At 39.0% G+C, this 17,608-nt stretch overlaps 1 protein-coding gene across 2 annotated transcripts in view; it reads right to left on the minus strand.

Moving 5' to 3' along the window:
• RBM27 (RNA binding motif protein 27) overlaps window positions 1-17,608 on the minus strand; it is an 86,422-nt gene that overhangs the window by 19,915 nt on the left and 48,899 nt on the right. Inside the window, exons 9-14 of one of the 2 annotated variants that reach the window (XM_003933967.4) lie at window positions 16,465-16,629; window positions 12,961-13,110; window positions 9,677-9,821; window positions 7,987-8,140; window positions 2,378-2,674; window positions 266-406 (exon numbers count right to left, since the gene is read on the minus strand). In XM_003933967.4, coding sequence (XP_003934016.1) covers window positions 266-406; window positions 2,378-2,674; window positions 7,987-8,140; window positions 9,677-9,821; window positions 12,961-13,110; window positions 16,465-16,629 — 1,052 coding nt within the window. The remainder of the gene's footprint in view (window positions 1-265; window positions 407-2,377; window positions 2,675-7,986; window positions 8,141-9,676; window positions 9,822-12,960; window positions 13,111-16,464; window positions 16,630-17,608) is intronic. The other variant, XM_010344510.3, reaches the window with a different exon arrangement.

Genomic DNA, 17,608 nt, shown 5'->3' on the forward strand with positions numbered 1-17,608 from the left:
CCTCAAGTGATCTGCCCACCTCAGCCTCCCAGAGTGCTAGGATTACAGGCATGAGCCACTGTGCCCAGCCTCCTACTTAACTTTGAATAGGAAAAAGGTTTCTCTAGCAAATTTCTGACTGAAACAAGGAAGTTAGACAGGCATACCTGCCACACTTAGATTAGCTATCACAATTTTCTTGATTGTTTGGATGACAACAAATTTATTTTATTTGTTAATTCACTGAATGATTCTAAATATATTTGAAGCTCACAAAAATGCATACCTGGCAATCTTCTCCAGCACCACCAGACTGATTCAGCAAATGTGATGCATCACTCTGGTTACCACCTGCATGTCCAAGGCGATGTTTAACAGGAACTTTGTTGAGAACATATGCACCTGATGTCTGTGGTTTGCTCATCATCTGCAAATACAAAACAAACACTTAAGTAGCCAAAGTTTGAAAACATGCCTAGGAATAATATAAATTTAAGATAATTACCCTAGGGAAGAAGATAAGAAAATGAGAATGGAAAGGTGCTTCAATTATCTATAAAATTTTATTTTTTAAGTGCAATGGTGAGTGTACAAATGATTGATAGATTTTTCATATTTTTTTGGATGTCTAAAACATGCCACAACAAAATGCATGCAACTACACACAAAAAAAACAGTTATTTTTTAATGTTTCCTCCAGTATGTAATGCTCTGAAAGAATTAGAGAGTCTTGGCCGAGCACAGTGGCTCACATCTGTAATCCCAGCACTTTGATAGGCCGAGGTGGGTGAATCATGAGGTCAGGAGGTCGAGACCATCCTGGCCAACATGGTGAAACCTGTCTCTACTAAAAATACAAAAATTAGCTGGGTGTGGTGGCGACTACCTGCAATCCCAGCTACCTGGGAGGTTGAGGCAGGAGAATCGCTTGAACCAGGGAGTCAAAGGTTGCAGTGAGCCAAAATCATGCCCCAACACTCCAGCCTGGTGACAGAGTGAGAATCCATCTCAAAAAAAAAAAAAAAAAATTAGAGGGTCTTGGTTGGGCACAGTAGCCCATGTGTATAATTCCAAGGCAGGCAGATCACCTGAAGCCAGGAGTTCAAGACCAGCCTGGCCAACATGGAGAAGCCTCATCTCGATTAAAAATACAAAAATTGGGCAGGCGTGGTGACATGTGCCTGTAGTTGCAGCTACTTGGGAGGCTGAGGCAGGAAAATCGCTTGAACCCAGGAGGCGAAGGTTGCAACAGTGAGCCAAGTTCACACCACTGCACTCCAGCCTGAACAACAATAAAGCAAGACTGACTCAAAAAATAAATAAATAAATAAAAGAATTAGAAGGTCTTAACTGACAGCGACAATATGAATAACTGAAATCATCACCTCAAAAACATAATGCAATCTTGAGCTGCATGAACATAGTATGCCTAATGATCACCATGAAAGTGATGGTATCAACTTGTTTCTACACTATTTATCCAACATCTAGGGGAAGCATTCACTTCTGGGCCCTTACATTAAGTGGGATACAAACATAACTAAAAGAAAATTTAGATGCTTATGAGCAGGACGATAAATGGAGTTGACACCATGTACTGTGATGAATACTTTAAAAAAATATGAATGCATTTAATCTAAGCATAAGATTATCTAGGTCAATATCTGAATGGCTCTGATGTGTGGTAGTTTGTTCTTTTCTTCTTTCCTTCCTTCATCTATTCAATCAAATATATTTTGAGCAATATGTACTGAACACTGTTTTAGGCACTAGGGATAGAATGGACACAACAGGCAAAATTCCAATTCTTTTGGAGCTTCTATTCCCATTTTTAGAAGAAACATTTAATGTTTTAGATGGGAAAAAGGAGGACATATGGGTAGGTACAAAAAAGACTGATTCTAATACAAAAAGAAATAGCTCTACGTTCCGAATTGCTCAGTGGTAGATATTTATTATACTTTAGTGTGCATAACAATAACTTAAGAGGACTTCTTAAACATGTACATTATAGGGCCCATATCTACAGACTAACTCTACAGAACTTTGAGAAAGTGAAGCCCAGGGATTTGTACCCAGGTAAGTGATTCTGATGTAAAACACCACTTCTCAAACTTTAGGGTATTTAAGAATCACCCGGAGAGCTTGTTAAAACACAAGTCCTTGGGCCCCTACCCATAGGGATTCTGATTCAGTAGGATGGAGTATGGCTCAAGAATCTGCAATTCTTCTCCAAGAATCTGCATTCCTAGTTAAGTTCCCAGGGGATCAGGTGCTGCTGCTCTGCAGTTCAAATTATGAGTAGCTCTTACATAGAAGACCCAACGACCAGGAATTGAAAAATACTGATCTAGAGGGTTGAAAGAAAGGACCTTTAATTCCCAGTGAACCAGATTACCTTCTGGATACCTCCATGCACTGTTGAAGGAGCAGACTGGGCCACCAGCACCTGCTGCTGATGAAGATGCTGTGGCAGGTGATGGTGCTGCTGTGAGAGGTGACTAAGTGTTTGCTGTTGTTGCAGGAGCAGCTGTGCTGAGGACTGTAATGTTGACTGCTCATTATTTTCCCTATGCCACAAGACTCGAATGAATCGGTTGTTTAGAACTGCTTCTGTGCTAGAAATGGCTTTCCTGGCCTCTTCGTTGGTAAGATACTGGATTAGCGCTGCTTCTGGATCACCCTTAAAAGCAACCTTGAAGAAAATAAAAGGAACAATATAAATTCCCAACAGATTATGACCCATTGCTATGTAATGAATGTTTTCCCCAAAACACACATGTTGAAGCCCTAAACTCCAACATGACTGTATTTGGACATAGAGCTTTTAGGATGTAATTAACGTTAAATGAGGTCACAAGGGTGGACCCTAATAAATAGTATTGGTGGCCTTAAAAGAAGAGAGAGTTCAGCCCCCCTTCTTTCTCTTGGTCTGTCATGTGAGTACACAGTAAGAGAGCAACCATCTGCAAGCCAGGAAGAGAGCCCTCCTTAGGAAATGAATCATCCAGCACCTTCATCTTGGACTTCCCAGCCTCCAAAACTGTGAGTTAAGTCACGTGGTCTATCGGTCTATGGTATTTGTTATAGTAGCTCAAGCAGATTAATATATCTACCTATGTTAAGCCATCTAAGTTTTTCTAAATGTCACAAAGAGTACTAACTTAGAAAAAACTTAGAAAAAGAAACAATTGGAATGATCATATCTTTTTTTTTTTTTTGAAGAAAGAAAGAAAGGAAGGAAAGGAAGGAAGGAGAGAGAGAGACAGAGAGAGAAAGAAAGAAAGAAAAAATGAAAAAAGAAAAGAAAGAAAGAAAGAAAGAGGGAGAGAAAGAGGGAGAGAGAATGGAAGTCTTGCTCTATTGCCCAGGCTGGAATGCAGTGATGTAATCACAGCTCAGTGCAGCCTCAAACACCTCACCACAAGCCACCCTTCCACCTCAGGCTACCCTACCAAGTATCTGAGACTAAAGGCATGCACCTCTCTGCCAGCCTAATCTAAAATAAAAATTTCATTTTCTTTTTTTTGTTTGTTTTCTAAAGTGACACTTGTTTTGTATTTCCACCAGAAACATACGAGTTTTGCTCCAGTTGTCCCACATATTCACCAGCATGTTGTATTATCAGCTGTTTTAACAATTCTAAAAGGTGTATAGTAGTGTCTTAATTTGATTTTATTTTGCACTTCCCTAATGAGCTATGATGCTGAGTATCTTTTCTTTTTTTATGTGATTATTTTAATATAAATTAAATTAAACATTTAATTTCTCAGTTGCACTAATCACGTTTCAGAGGCTCAAAGGCCACATGTAGTTAGTGGCTATTTTATTGGATGGCACAGATTATCAAACATTTCCTTTATTGCAGAAACTTCTGCTAGACAATAGGATGCCTTAGCTAAAGTCATGAGTTCTTTTACATCAGAATTCATGGCTAATCTTCAGTAGGAATAGAGCAATTTTATAAGACTATAACATTTAGTCCTAAAGCATTCAAAGTCCAATTTTCTCCTTCCATTTTACAGTTCCAAATTTCTCTAGTTTTGATTTTAAAATTACCTGACCTATTTGCTATCTCCCCAACTAAGCTGGAAGCCTTTTAAGAATGGGGCCACTTTTTATCCAATTTGCCAGTCTATGTCTTTTGATTGGCGCATTTAGTCCATTTACATTTAGGGTTAATATTGATATGTGTGAATTTGATACTGCCATTTAAAGCTAGCTGGCTGTTTTGCCCATTAGTTGATGCAGATTCTTCATTAAGTTGATGCTCTTTACCTCTTGGTATGTTTTTAGAGTGGCTGGTACTGGTTGTTCCTTTCTATGTGTAGTGCTTCTTTCAGAAGCTCTTGTAAAGCAGGGCTGGTGGTGATGAAATCTCTGAGTGCCTGCTTGTTCACGAAGGATTTCATTTTTCCTTCACTCATGAAGCTTAGTTTGGCTGGATATGAAATTCTGGGTCGAAAGTTCTTTTCTTTAAGGATGTTGAATATTGGTCCCCACTCTCTTCTGGCTTGTAGGGTTTCTGCTGAGAGATCTGCTGTGAGTCTGATGGGCTTCCCTTTGTGGGTATCCTGACCTTTCTCTCTGGCTGCCCTTAGCATTTTCTTCGTTTCAACCCTGGTGAATCTGACAATTATGTGCCTTGAGGTTGCTCTTCTTGAGGAATATCTTTGTGGTGTTCTCTGTATTTCGTGGACTTAAGTATTGGCCTGCCTTGATAGGTTGGGGAAGTTTTCCTGGATAATATCCTGAAGAATATTTTCCAGCTTGGATTCATTCTCTTCGTCACATTCAGGTACACCTATCAAACGTAGATTAGGTCTTTTCACACAGTCCCATATTTCTTGGAGACTTTGTTCATTCCTTTTTACCGTTTTTTCTCTAATCTTGCCTTCCCGTTTTATTTCATTGAGTTGATCTTCAACCTCTGATATGCTTTCTTCTGCTTGGTCAATTCGGGTGTTGAAACTTGTGCATGCTTTGCAAAGTTCTCGTGTTTTTCAGCTCCATCAATTCATTTATATTCCTCTCTCAGTTGTCTATTCTCATTAGCATTTTGTCAAATCTTTTTTCAAGGTTCTTAGTTTCTTTGCATTGGGTTAGAACAGGCGTCCCCAAACTACGGCCCACAGGCCGCATGCAGCCCCGAGGCCATTTATCCGGCCCCCTGCCGCACTTCAGGAAGGGGCACCTCTTTCATTGGTGGTCAGTGAGAGGAACACAGTATGTGACGGCCCTCCAACGGTCTGAGGGACAGTGAACTGGCCTCCTATGTAAAAAGTTTGGGAATACTTGGGTTAGAACATGTTCTTTTAGTTCACAGAAGTTTCTTATTAGCCACCTTCTGAAGCATGATTCTGTCAATTTATTACACTCAATTCTCCATCAGGCCTTGTTTGCTTGCTGATGAGGAGTTGCGATCCCTTGTAGGAAGAGAGGCATTCTGGTTTCCACTGTTTTCGGCCTTTTTGCACTGGTTTCTTCCCGTCTTTGTGGATTTATCCACCTGTCGTCTTTGTAGTTGACCACTTTCAGATTGAGTCTCTGAGTGGACGTCCAGTTTGTTGATAATGAAGTTACTTCTGTTTCTTAAGTTTTCCTTCTAACAGTCTGGCCCCTCTGCTGTAGGACTGCTGAGGTCCACTCCAGGCCCTGCTTGCCTGGGGATCACCTACAGCAGCTGCAGAACAGTAAGGGTTGCTACCAGTTTCTTCTTCTGCTATCTTTGTCCTAGAAGGATATCCACCAAATGTCAGTCTGAGCTCTCCTTTATGAGGTGACTCTTTGGGTATACGAGGGTCAGGGAGCTCCTTGAGGAGACAGTCTGTCTTTTATAGAAGCTCAAGTGCTGAGCTGTGGGCTCCGTTGTTCATTCAGAGCTGCTGTGTGATTTCCCGTGCAGCGACCCACTGTGCCGAATGAAACAGCGGTGCTGAGATTCGTGGCACTTTTTTGCTGGAGAATCTCCTAGCCTGGCTCCCCATTTCAGTCCCCTTTTTAATCAGCTGAATGGGCAACTCTGCCTTCCCAGAGCTCCATTTGCCAGCCAAAAGGGCACTGAGTCCCGTGTATTTTGTATTGAGATCTGCTGCACCGGGGTGCCAGCAAAACAGCCGCTCCGGCCAAAAGAGTCGTGCTGGCGACCCGTGGGGCTCCTTTGCCTGGGAACCTCCTGGTCTGTGGGCAAGAAAAAATCTGTCTGGAAATGCGGCGTCCATTCACCCTCTGCGCTTTCACTGGGAGCTGTGATCCTGAGCTGCTCTTAATTGGCCATCTTGGATCTCTCTCTGATCATATCTTTTATATGTTTTAAGTATATGAAGCACTTCTTTTTGTTTTTTTTGTTTTTTGTTTTTTGTTTTGAGACAGTCTCTTGCTCTGTCACTCAGGCTACACTGCAGTGGCAGGATCTCAGCTTTCTGCAACCTCCACCTCCCAGGTTCAAGTGATTCTCCTACCTCAGCCTCCCAAGTAGCTGGGAATACAGGTGCGTGCCACCACACCTGGCTAATTTTTGTATTTTTAATAGACACAGGGTTTCACCGTGTTGGCCAGGCTGGTCTCAAACTCCTGGCCTCTACTGATCCACCCAGCTCGGCCTCCTAAAGTGCTAGTATTACAGGTGTGAGCTACTGCATCTAGCCCCATATGAAGCATTTTTAAAAAGAGAATGTGTGTGTGTGTGTGTGTGTATATACATGTTGTTCCATATAAATAAATAAAAACAGTATAGCTTTAAATAAAAAAATAAGGCCAGGCATAGTAAATCATGCCTATAATCCCAGCACTTTGGGAGGCTAAAGTGGATGAATCACTTGAGTCTAGGAGTTTAAAACCAGCGCAACACCCACCCATGCATGCACGCACGCACACAAAATTAGCCATGCACAGCCAGGCATGGTGGTGTGTGCCTAGGGTGCCAGCTACTCAGGAGGCTGCAGTAGGAGGACTGCTTGAGTCTGGGAGTCAGAAGCTGCAGTGAGCCAAAACTGCACCACTGTACTCCAGCCTAGGCAACAAAGCGAGACCCTGTCTCAAAATATAAAAAAAGGCCAGGTGTGATGGCTCATGTCAGTAATCCCAGCACTTTGGGAGGATGAGGTGGGTGGATCACCTGAGGTCAGGAGATCGACACCAGCCTGGCCAACATGGTGAAACCCCATCACGACTAAAAATACAAAAAAATTAGCCAGGTGTGGTGGCACACGCGTGTAGTCCCAGCTACTGAGAAGGCTGAGGCTGAAGAATCACTTGAACCTGGGAGGCAGAGGTTTTAGTAAGCTGAGATCGCACCACTGCATTTTAGCCTGAGTGAGACTCTATCTCCAAAAAAAAAAAAAAAAAAAAAAGAACAAAAAGAAAAGACCACTTTGGTTCAATTCTTTGAAATACCAACTTCCACAACACCATCTTCTTTAACTCAGCTTATTTTGGTTTGATGACAACACTTAAGTATCAGGGATAACAGATTAAAATCCAAATTTAATCTAGCCTTCCAGTACTCTCAATGACAACGTAATGCCCAACCATAAATTCATAAATTCAAATAACTAACAAGTAGACAGAGAAATACAAAGCTATGATTTATTTGATCTTGGATTACACATTACACTGCCTAAAATTCTCAACATTAGAACCATCTTCAACCAACTACTATTTTACCACAATATAAAAGAAGGTGAGTTGACAAAATTATAATCTTGGACATTACCAAAAATATCAGCTACCTAATTATAACATTAACTCAGGTATTTAAAAAGTCATTTGTTCTGAGATAGAACTATGAACAAAAATACAGCAACTACCCATTCTCTTTCGGGAAGAGACTGCACTAAAGAACCAAATGAATTCACAAGAACAAACATGGTTTAACAAGTCCATCATAAAAGTGGGTATACAAATGATCAGAATAACCACTGACTCATTTAAGCAAGGTGAGCTGATAGAAATATTTCCAAGACTCATAAAATGCCTGGATTCTGTCACTGACACAGCCACATTTACCTGGATATTAACAATAGTTCCAAATTTGCTGAAGTGTTCATTGAGCTTGGTAATGTTGTTCAATTCCTGAGGGATTTTCTTGACTTCTAATTTGGTGTTTGTATACTGATTCTTTCGTAAGAACCCCGGTTTATTTTGATTGTTATTTCCTTGCCTAAAAGGAAGATTAATATATCTTGGTTAATTCTCCTACTTCATGCCTAGGCAAGAGATATAATAACCACCAAGAATTTAAGTTTATATATATATATATATATTTTTTTTTTTTCCCCTAAGTGCCTTTTGTTGCTGGGCATGGTGGCTCACACCTATAATCCCAGAAAACTTTTTCAAAATCCTATGAAACATTATATTAAAAATTCAAACCACAGAAAATATATTAACATCAAGAAGCAGGTTAGAGGCTGGGTGCAGTGGCTCATGCCTATAATGCCAGCACTCTGAGAGGTCAAGGCAGGAGAAATGCTTGAGCCCAGGGGTTCCAGACCAGTCTGGGCAACATAGTAAGACCCTGTCTCTATATAATTCATTAATTGATTAATTTTTTTAAGTGCTTCTTGTAAGCCCTTAACATTCTTCAGAAGTTACTAAGCAATTTTCACATTGTTCTTATCACATGAGAATAAAAAAGTTGAAGAGCAAGGTGAACGCAAAAGATTACCAAAAGAAAAGGCCCAACTGAAGCTTAAAATCATATGCCAAAAAGAATACCACAATTATCAAGGAGTCTAAGTAAGGCTAGAACATCAACTTTTTTTTTTTTTTTTTTTTGAGACAGAGTTTTGCTCTTGTTGCCTAGGCTCAAGTGCAGTGGCACGATCTCGGCTCACTACAACCTCCGTCTCCTGGGTTCAAGCAATTATTCTGCTTCAGCCTCCCAAGTAGCTGGGATTACAGGCATTCACCACCATGCCCAGCTAATTTTGTATTTTTAGTAGAGATGGAATTTCTCCATGTTGGTCAGGCTGGTCTCAAACTCCTGACCTCAGGTGATCCACCCATCTCAGCCTCCCGAAGTGCTGGGATTACAGATGTGAGCCACCATGCCTGGCTAGAATATCATCTTTAATTGCATATTTTTCAACTTCTGCAAACGTACTAAACTTTTTTTTTTACCATTTATTTCATTTTTCTTCTTTTCTAACCATTGCCAGTGTCTCATTTGGTTAGGCATAATAGAAATAGGTAGTTGCAAATTAGAAATACCATTATGGGCCAGGTACAGTAGTACACTCCTATAATCCCAACACTTTGAGAGGCTGAGGCTGGTGGATCACCTGAGGTGAGGAGTTCGAGACCAGCCTGACCAACATGGTGAAACTGTCTCTACTAAAAATAGAAAAAATTAGCCAGGCGTGGTGGTGGGCAGCCGTGATCCCAGCTACTCAGGAGGCTGGTGCAGGAGAACTGCTTGAACCCTGGAAGTGGAGGTTGTGGTGAGCCAAGATTGAGCCATTCCACTCCAGCCTGGGTGACAAGAGCAAGACTGTCTCAAAAAAAAAAAAAAAAAAAAAAAAACCTATTATGAATATTGTTAACTTTTTAATTTTTTCAAGATTCTAAACACATCTCCTGGAACCCTAACTTTGAGACACTTAGTTTGAAAATCATTAATGACAAATTTTATGAATTTAGTAATGCAAACAACAACAATAACAATTAGATGTTATTAATTAGCAAATTATCTTACTTTCCCAGCCAAGGTTTCTTTGTGAGTGGACCTTCCAAACCACTTATGGCTCTTTTTCGGCTATCTGGTTCTAGAACTACTCTGGTTATGTTGCTATTAATCGAAACAGGAACTGGTGGTTCAGTCTGGATCACAATGTTAGCAGCTGTTGGAAACAAAAATTCAAATTACTAAGTTGTTCAGGAATCTCAATGATTAATAATATTTAGTCTAAAAGCTAAATAGTACTATGAATATTTCAACTACTATCATTTCTCTTTTAGAAATGCCTAACAGCAAGAAAAAGTTACAAATGCGTTTTTCTATAAAAAATAGAAATCCATGTTTCAAAACTCAAAGTTAACCTTGATGTAGTAATTGACTCAGGCATGGATGATCAATAGATAAAAAATATACTGGTTCTGAAAGGCTATTGGAAAATAAAATATTTATATGGTGACAAAGTATCACTCCAAAAATTATATTTACAATGGAGAGCTCTAACAATTATCACTATATACAAGCAATCAAACTTAGCACCATTAATGGACATTATTTGCTTTCTGATATGATTCAACAAGAGGTTGACCACATCATAAGGATAATATATTGTGGAATTATGATTTTATGTGTGGCAATAATACTGTGCTTATATAGGACTGTCTTATTCTTAAATATAATGTAAAGGAGTTAAAGTTTCACTGTGTCTACCACTGACTTTCAAGAGATTCAACAAAAAAATGTGAGCAGAGAGAAGAAAGAGAAGAGAGAGCACACATGAGAGCATTCATGCCCAAAGGTAACAAAATGTTACTAGTAAATCTAAATGAAGGCATTCAGATGTTTGCTGTGTTTCTTTTGATTTTCCACAGGTTTAAAGTTGGGAAGAAAATCCAAAGCCAATACTATAAACTGGCAGAAATACTCTAAGAAACTGTCCATACAATAAATAATCTTTGGGTAGGAAGAGGTATACTGAACAAAAGGAAATTAACACAAAACTATGCCTATTAAACACTATATCCCCTAACTTTAGCAACTCCACTAAGCAAAGAATAAACTAGGGTGAATGCTGGGGTAGGGATATGGTTGGGAATTGGTACATCTGATTTCATCTTTGTGTCAGGGAAATTATGATGTAAGGATTCATTTACTTAACATTTAGCTACTTTACAGCTCAGCAACTATAGCAGACCTTGGGTGTACATTTGTGAATAAAACAGACAAGATCCTTGCTCTTGCAGGACTTGTGTTTTCAGAAGGCTAATGAAGACGACAGCAACTGTGATGGCATAAAGCATTCTAGAATTTGACATGCTATTATGTTCTCCTTAAACAGTTTTTATTGTTACCAGCTAACATTGTCTAATGCTTTATTTTTTAAATTTAATTGTGTCATATTAAACGAAAGAAATATAGCTACTAAAGGTTAAGTGACTTGTCCAAGAAAACAAAGAAATCCTATTTTATATAAAACATTACTTCTACTTTGAATTATAGTTCTGCCACCTAACAGCTGGGTGGCCTTGGGCAAGTTCTTTAAACCTCTCTAAGTCTCAGTATTTTCACTTGTAAAAGGAGAATAAAAATAGAAATATGGGAAACAATAATATACATGAGGCTGGGCATAGTGGCTTGTGCCAGTAATCCCAACACTTCTGGAGGCTGAGGTGAGCAGATTACCTGAGGTCAGGAGTTCAAGATCAGCCTGACCAATATGGTGAAACCCTCTCTCTACTAAAAATACAAAAATTAGCCAGGCTGTAGTGGCACACACTTGTAATCCCAGCTGCTCAGGCAGCTGAGGCAGGTCAATTGCTTGAACCCAGGAGTTGGAGATTGCAGTGAGTCTAGATTGCACCACTGCACTCCAGCCTGGGCCAACAGAAGGAAACTCTGTCTCTTAAAAAAATAATAATAATAATTATTATTATATATATATACACACTCTCTCTCTCTCTCTACATATATATATATATATATATATATATATACACACACACACACACACAGACACACACATATATATTCTTATAGTGTTATTAATGGCAGTAAAGAAGAATTAATAAAACTAGAATAGAAAGAACAAGAAAATGGTAGGCTGGCCACAGTGGCTCACGCCTGTAATCCCAGCACTTTCAGAGGCCAAGATGGGCGGATCACCTGAGGTCAGGAGTTCAAGACCAGCCTGGCCAACATAGTAAAACCCCATCTCTACTAAAAGTACAAAAATTAGCTGGGTGTGGTGACACACACTTGTAATCTCGGCTACTTGGGAGGCAGAGGCAGGGGAATCACTTGAATCCAGTAGGCAGAGGTTGCAGTGAGGCAGGATGGAGCCACTGCACTCCAACCTACGGAACAGAGCCAGAATCTGTTTCAGGAAAGGAAAGGAAAGAACAAAGGAAAGGAAAGGAGGAAGTTGGAGGAAGGGGGAAGAAGGGAGAAGGAGGGGGAAGAAGAGGGGAGAAGAGGAAAGAAAAGGGAAGAAGGAAAAAGAAGGAGGAATAAGGGGGAAGAAGGAGGAACAAGGGGAAAGGGGAAAAGGGAAAGGAAAGGAAAAAAGGGAAAATGTTTGCCATATGATTAAATTAATCAAAAAACTATTGTCAGTGCAGTCTATGGCCAGTCACTCATATTGAAATTACATACTGGAAATCTGTAATAGTTAAAAAAAAAAAAAAAAAAAAGGAATCTCATCAAACTAACCATCATTAACCAACCTTTTTAGTGGGGGAGTAGGTATGAGGTTATCAGCCGTATTAAAGGTAAATGCTTACATTTAATCTTGGTTTTGTTTCATTTTTTTAAGGTTTATTCCTAAGCTCTGTAAAGGTCCTAATTTAAAGAAGTAATCATTGGTGTTAAAAATTATCAAATGATAAATGTAATGTTTTAGATTCTCACTATTATTAGTGTGATGCATAGCTCTCAGGATACAAAGTAGGCCCTTTAATGATCAGTTCTTTGAGGGAGAGGATCAGTAATTTCATATTTCTATACATAATATCTAACACAGTGCCTAGCAACAAAACCAAAACAGCCTAAAGTCATACCCCAAAAAAAGCAATTAATACTAGTATGATCTGCATTTAAAAGCAAACATATTCTCACTATAGCTTTAAAACAAAATTTAGAGATAGTTATTTAAAAACTTCGGAGATAAATATATAGCACCCTTCAAAGAGATGATATGTAAGTAATCTGAACCTTAATTTCCTCAAGCAAGGCCAGAAATGCAAATGTAATAACTATATTCAACTATTGCATAACACAGCATCAGAAAAAGTTCAAAACACTCTCACCTCTTGGATTTGCATCCATATCTCCAGATGTTAGGCCAATCAGATTGGGGCGCTGTGTCTGTGTTCTTGAAAAGAACTGTCTGTACTGAGATCTACCAGAACTAGTAATACTAGGAGCTTCTGGGTTGTAACCATCTGGTTCATATGCATCTGAGGGAAAACAAAGCAACAAAACACTTAGCAAATCAGAGCGTGGTTAAACCATCTCTCATTGTTAAAAAATAAACAACTGCTTAAAAAACATACATTCACCAAAAAATATAAATAACATCAACCTACAGTCACCTCTCAGTATCTGTGAGGGACTGATTCCTGGACCCTCCCACAGATATCAAAATCTACAGATGAGTTCAAGTCTCTTATATACAATAGGGTGGTATCTGCATATAACCTAGGTACATCTTCTTGTATACTCTAAATCATCTCTATGTTAATTGTAATACCAATATAAATGCTATGTAAATAGTTGTTACGGATATTGTCTTTTTTTTTTTTTTTGGAGACGGAGTTTCGCTCGTTACCCAGGCTGGAGTGCAATGGCACAATCTCGGCTCACCACAACCTCCGCCTTCTGGGTTCAGGCAATTCTCCTGCCTCAGCCTCCTGAGTAGCTGGGATTACAGGCACACGCCACCATGCCCAGCTAATTTTTTGTATTTTTAGTAGAGATGGGGTTTCACCATGTTGAACAGGATGGTCTCGATCTCTTGACCTCGTGATCCACCCACCTCGGCCCCCCAAAGTCCTGGGATTACAGGCTTGAGCCACCGCGCCCGGCCATGGATATCGTTTTTAAAACTTGCATTATTAATTACTGTATTGTTATTTTTTATTGGTTTTGTTCCTGAATATTTTTAATCTGTAGTTGGTTGAATCCGCAGATGTGGAACCTGAGGTGAAGGGATGACTCTATTTCTGTGTTACAGTATCTAGGCACACCTTTTGAAAGTGAAAAAAAAATGCTCCTATTACAGGACATAGATACATACGCCCATTATTAAATACTGGTATTTTCAGATTCATTCACATACTCATTTCTAGCCTATATATTCATCACCTAATCCAAATGTGAATGCACACTTTTTTTTTTAATTAAAAAAAAAACAACCAGAGATGGGGTCTCACTATCTTGCCCAGGCTGGTCTTCAACTCCTGAGCTTAAGCCATCTGCCCACCTCAGCCTCCCAAATTGCTGGCATTACAGGTGTGAATCATCGTGCCCAGACCCATGCATATTTGTTAATACAAATTTTCATGTACACAAACACTGTAAGTGAAGGATTGGGTTTCCTCTGTTATCTATCATATCTCCAATTTCCAGGTACCTTTTTAATTAAAGAGAAACCAAACTACTCATTTGGTTATCTGCACTTTTTCAAATTAGGGAGACAACAGCTGGTTTCACACATAAACCATATTTCAAATAAAACAGCGCATGCACACACATACAATCAGTCGCTTCTATGATTTAGAGTATAGAAGTGATTCAGAATATAAGATGAGCAAATTATCCTCATTTAGGGCATCTTCCTGGCCACTACAGGCGTTTGAGTCAACAGCCACTAAACAGCACAACTAGGATTCAGAAGTCCTCAATCCAGAAAATTTCTCACCCCCAATCCTCTTAGATTAAACCTCTCCCATGAATATTGTGCTTCTCTTAACTTCAGATTCACAAGCGAACTTCCTTCTTGCACAAAACATCTACAAACTACAATGAGGCTAAAATAATAAAATTCTATTAAAGCACAGGTGATTCTAAGATGTGTAATATAAGAACTAGAGGCAGGATGCGGTGGCTCATGCCTGTAATCCCAACACTTTGGGAGGCCAAGGCAGACAGATCACAAAGTCAGGAGATCAAGATCATCCTGGCCAACATGGTGAAACCCCATCTCTACTAAAATACGAAAAATTAGCCAGGCGTGGTGGTGCACGCCTGCAGTCTCAGCTATTCAGGAGGCTGAAGCAGGGAAATTGCTTTAACCTGGGAGGCAGAGGTTGCAGTGAGCCAAGATTGCTCCACTGCATTCCAGCCTGGTGACAGAGAAAGACTCCATCTCAAAAAATAAAGAAAGAAAGAACTAGAACTGCTGCCCGACATTCCTTCTCCATTTTTTTCCTTTCTTTGGGTTTTGAAAACAGCTCATGGAATTGCACAAAAAAGGTTATCACTAGATTAAGAACCTTCTCCCTCTAATAAAATGTTAAATGATGTTGAAAATTAATCATTCAGGCCATTTGTATTGGCCTCCTCAGAGAAGGATGGCACAGAAAATGTAATAAATTATTATCACAAAGACATTCCGATTGGAGATTTTGTATTTCATTACTAAGGCTTGCATTCAGTCTCAAAGTTTCCTGATGATGATTAATAAAACCAAACAATTTTGCCTCAGTGGTTACAGGGCTATGCTTTTAGTTATCTGCCAAAGAGTATTTTGGGGGCTTCATATTTAATTATTTCAGCTTTTGTCTAATAAAATAATTTATAATTTTTTTGTTTCTTGAAAACAACTAAAGACAGTATTTAATCGTGAGCACTCCCTCCTGATGGAAACACACTGTAATGATATGCCCAGCTTAAAAGTAAATCTAACATAGTTGCTTATTAAATTTCAATGTCTTTAAGCATGATACAGTTTGAAACTGATATGTAAAATAACAGCTTCCCTGGTTATGCCAACTCTAAAAATTACATGCAATATAACATGCAAAATAAATGCTGCTTTATCTTTTAAAAAAAAAAAAAAGATTAGCAAATTATGATTAAAAAGTTTTCAGTTACCATTTGGTACTATTGACAGAAAACCTCCTACAATTAAGACTACAGAAAGTTTTAAAGAAACTACATAATCAAATGACCTTGTACTATAAATCCTGGGAATACACAGAACACCAATTAACTTAAAAGTCCTTTAGTTAATGATGATGAACTAAGATCTAAAAGCAAAGTGAAAAAGGGTTAAAAACCCCTCATGAGACACCCACAAAGCACTCCACAGATCTTTCAAAATACAGATGTCAAAAGGAGAAAAGAATTTTTAAGAAGTTTTATATACACATAAAAGAGGCAAAATGGCCATAATACAAGGGGCAAAAAGGAAAAAAGGACATGATCATCAAGAAACCAGATGTTTATTTTTGTTTTAAAGAAAAAATAACCCAGTTTATTACAATGTATAACTAATTAGAAAACATTCAAGTAGATATTATCTTCCTATCTACCTGATTAGAAATGAGCTAAATGAACTAGCATCACTTTGTTACCAAGGCACTGAAAGTAAATATAGAGGAAACCACAGATGATGGACACACATGAGGCCTAATCATCTAGCAGCCACTAGAGACAAACCAAAGCAGCAAAGGAACAGAAAATAAAACTACCTATGAGCTTTAATGGGATTTTATGACAGCAGATCAGGATGCCAGTCACCACTTACACTGGCCAGCTTAAGGTAAAAAAGATGAGCAAGGTGGATGGCCATCTGTAGCAAAGCTTACCTGGAACCAGAGGGGTAGGGCTGGAGACTGAGGTATGGTACCCAATGGAGGATCCCATGAGGTTTCGAGGTGGCACCAAACGAGCTGCCAGCAGAGGAGGCGGTGTCCCCAACTGAAGTCGCTCAGATGCAGCAGCACCATGTTCACGAGAGTACATGGGCTGTCCTATAGAGGAAAGAATAGGAGGGCAGCTGGGAATGAGAGTCACAAGCTTCTCTTAGGTGATGATGTGCTTCCTGAGACTTTGAGCCAAAAACAGAGAAATTAAACCAACAGGAATAGAAGTACAGAAAGATGTTCCTGGGATTCTTTCTAACTCAAGAAAGAACAGACATGCAACTGGTTAGGATCCACCAAGGTATAATGAAAAGAGTCAGAATTAGGTAGTATATATAATCTCCATCTTTTATGGTCTTAAGTGGAGAAAACTACGTGCTAATTTTATCCAAAGCTGAACAGTGAACTGTATCAGGTTACTAGACAAAGGAGCCCTGAGCTATTAATTATACAGAATTTTTCCATCCAATGAGATATGCAGGCATGAAAACTGTCATATCCATTAAAAAGAAAACAACCCCCTCCAACCAACCCACATAATTTCAGGTTTACACAAAGTATGCTCCCATGTTTAAGGGCAGAAAAAAAAGATAAAGGCATTAATAACAAATAAACCACTGCATGCATACCTTCGCAAATAAGAAATGTTCCATAGAAAAAATTAAGATAGTGAAAATGTGTTATCTCTGTGAGCACGAGGATTACAAATAAAGAGAAAGGAAAAAGGACATAAAACAAAAAACAAACAGCTGCACAGCACTGGGTACATGAAATTATCCTGGATATTAAGAAACACTTTTTGAAAGAAAGCACATTTAGGATATACAGACTGATGCAAGAATACAATGAAGCCAAAATCTGAAGAACAGGATCAGAAAAAGACAAGGTATCAAGGAGCAAAATCCCTTTGGGTGTCCATTTAATATCTTTTTCACTGACAATCCCATCTGCAACCTATTTGTAAGATTTAGTTACTATATATGTCCAATGTCAGACATTTACTATGTGACACAAGACAAAATAAAGCGGATTTAGAATTTTTTTATACCTGGTGAAATGTCCTTAGAAGCTGTAAAATTCCTAAAGA

This window comes from Saimiri boliviensis, chromosome 1 (genome assembly GCF_048565385.1).
Source record: "Saimiri boliviensis isolate mSaiBol1 chromosome 1, mSaiBol1.pri, whole genome shotgun sequence".
Classification (NCBI taxonomy): Eukaryota; Metazoa; Chordata; class Mammalia; order Primates; family Cebidae; genus Saimiri; species Saimiri boliviensis.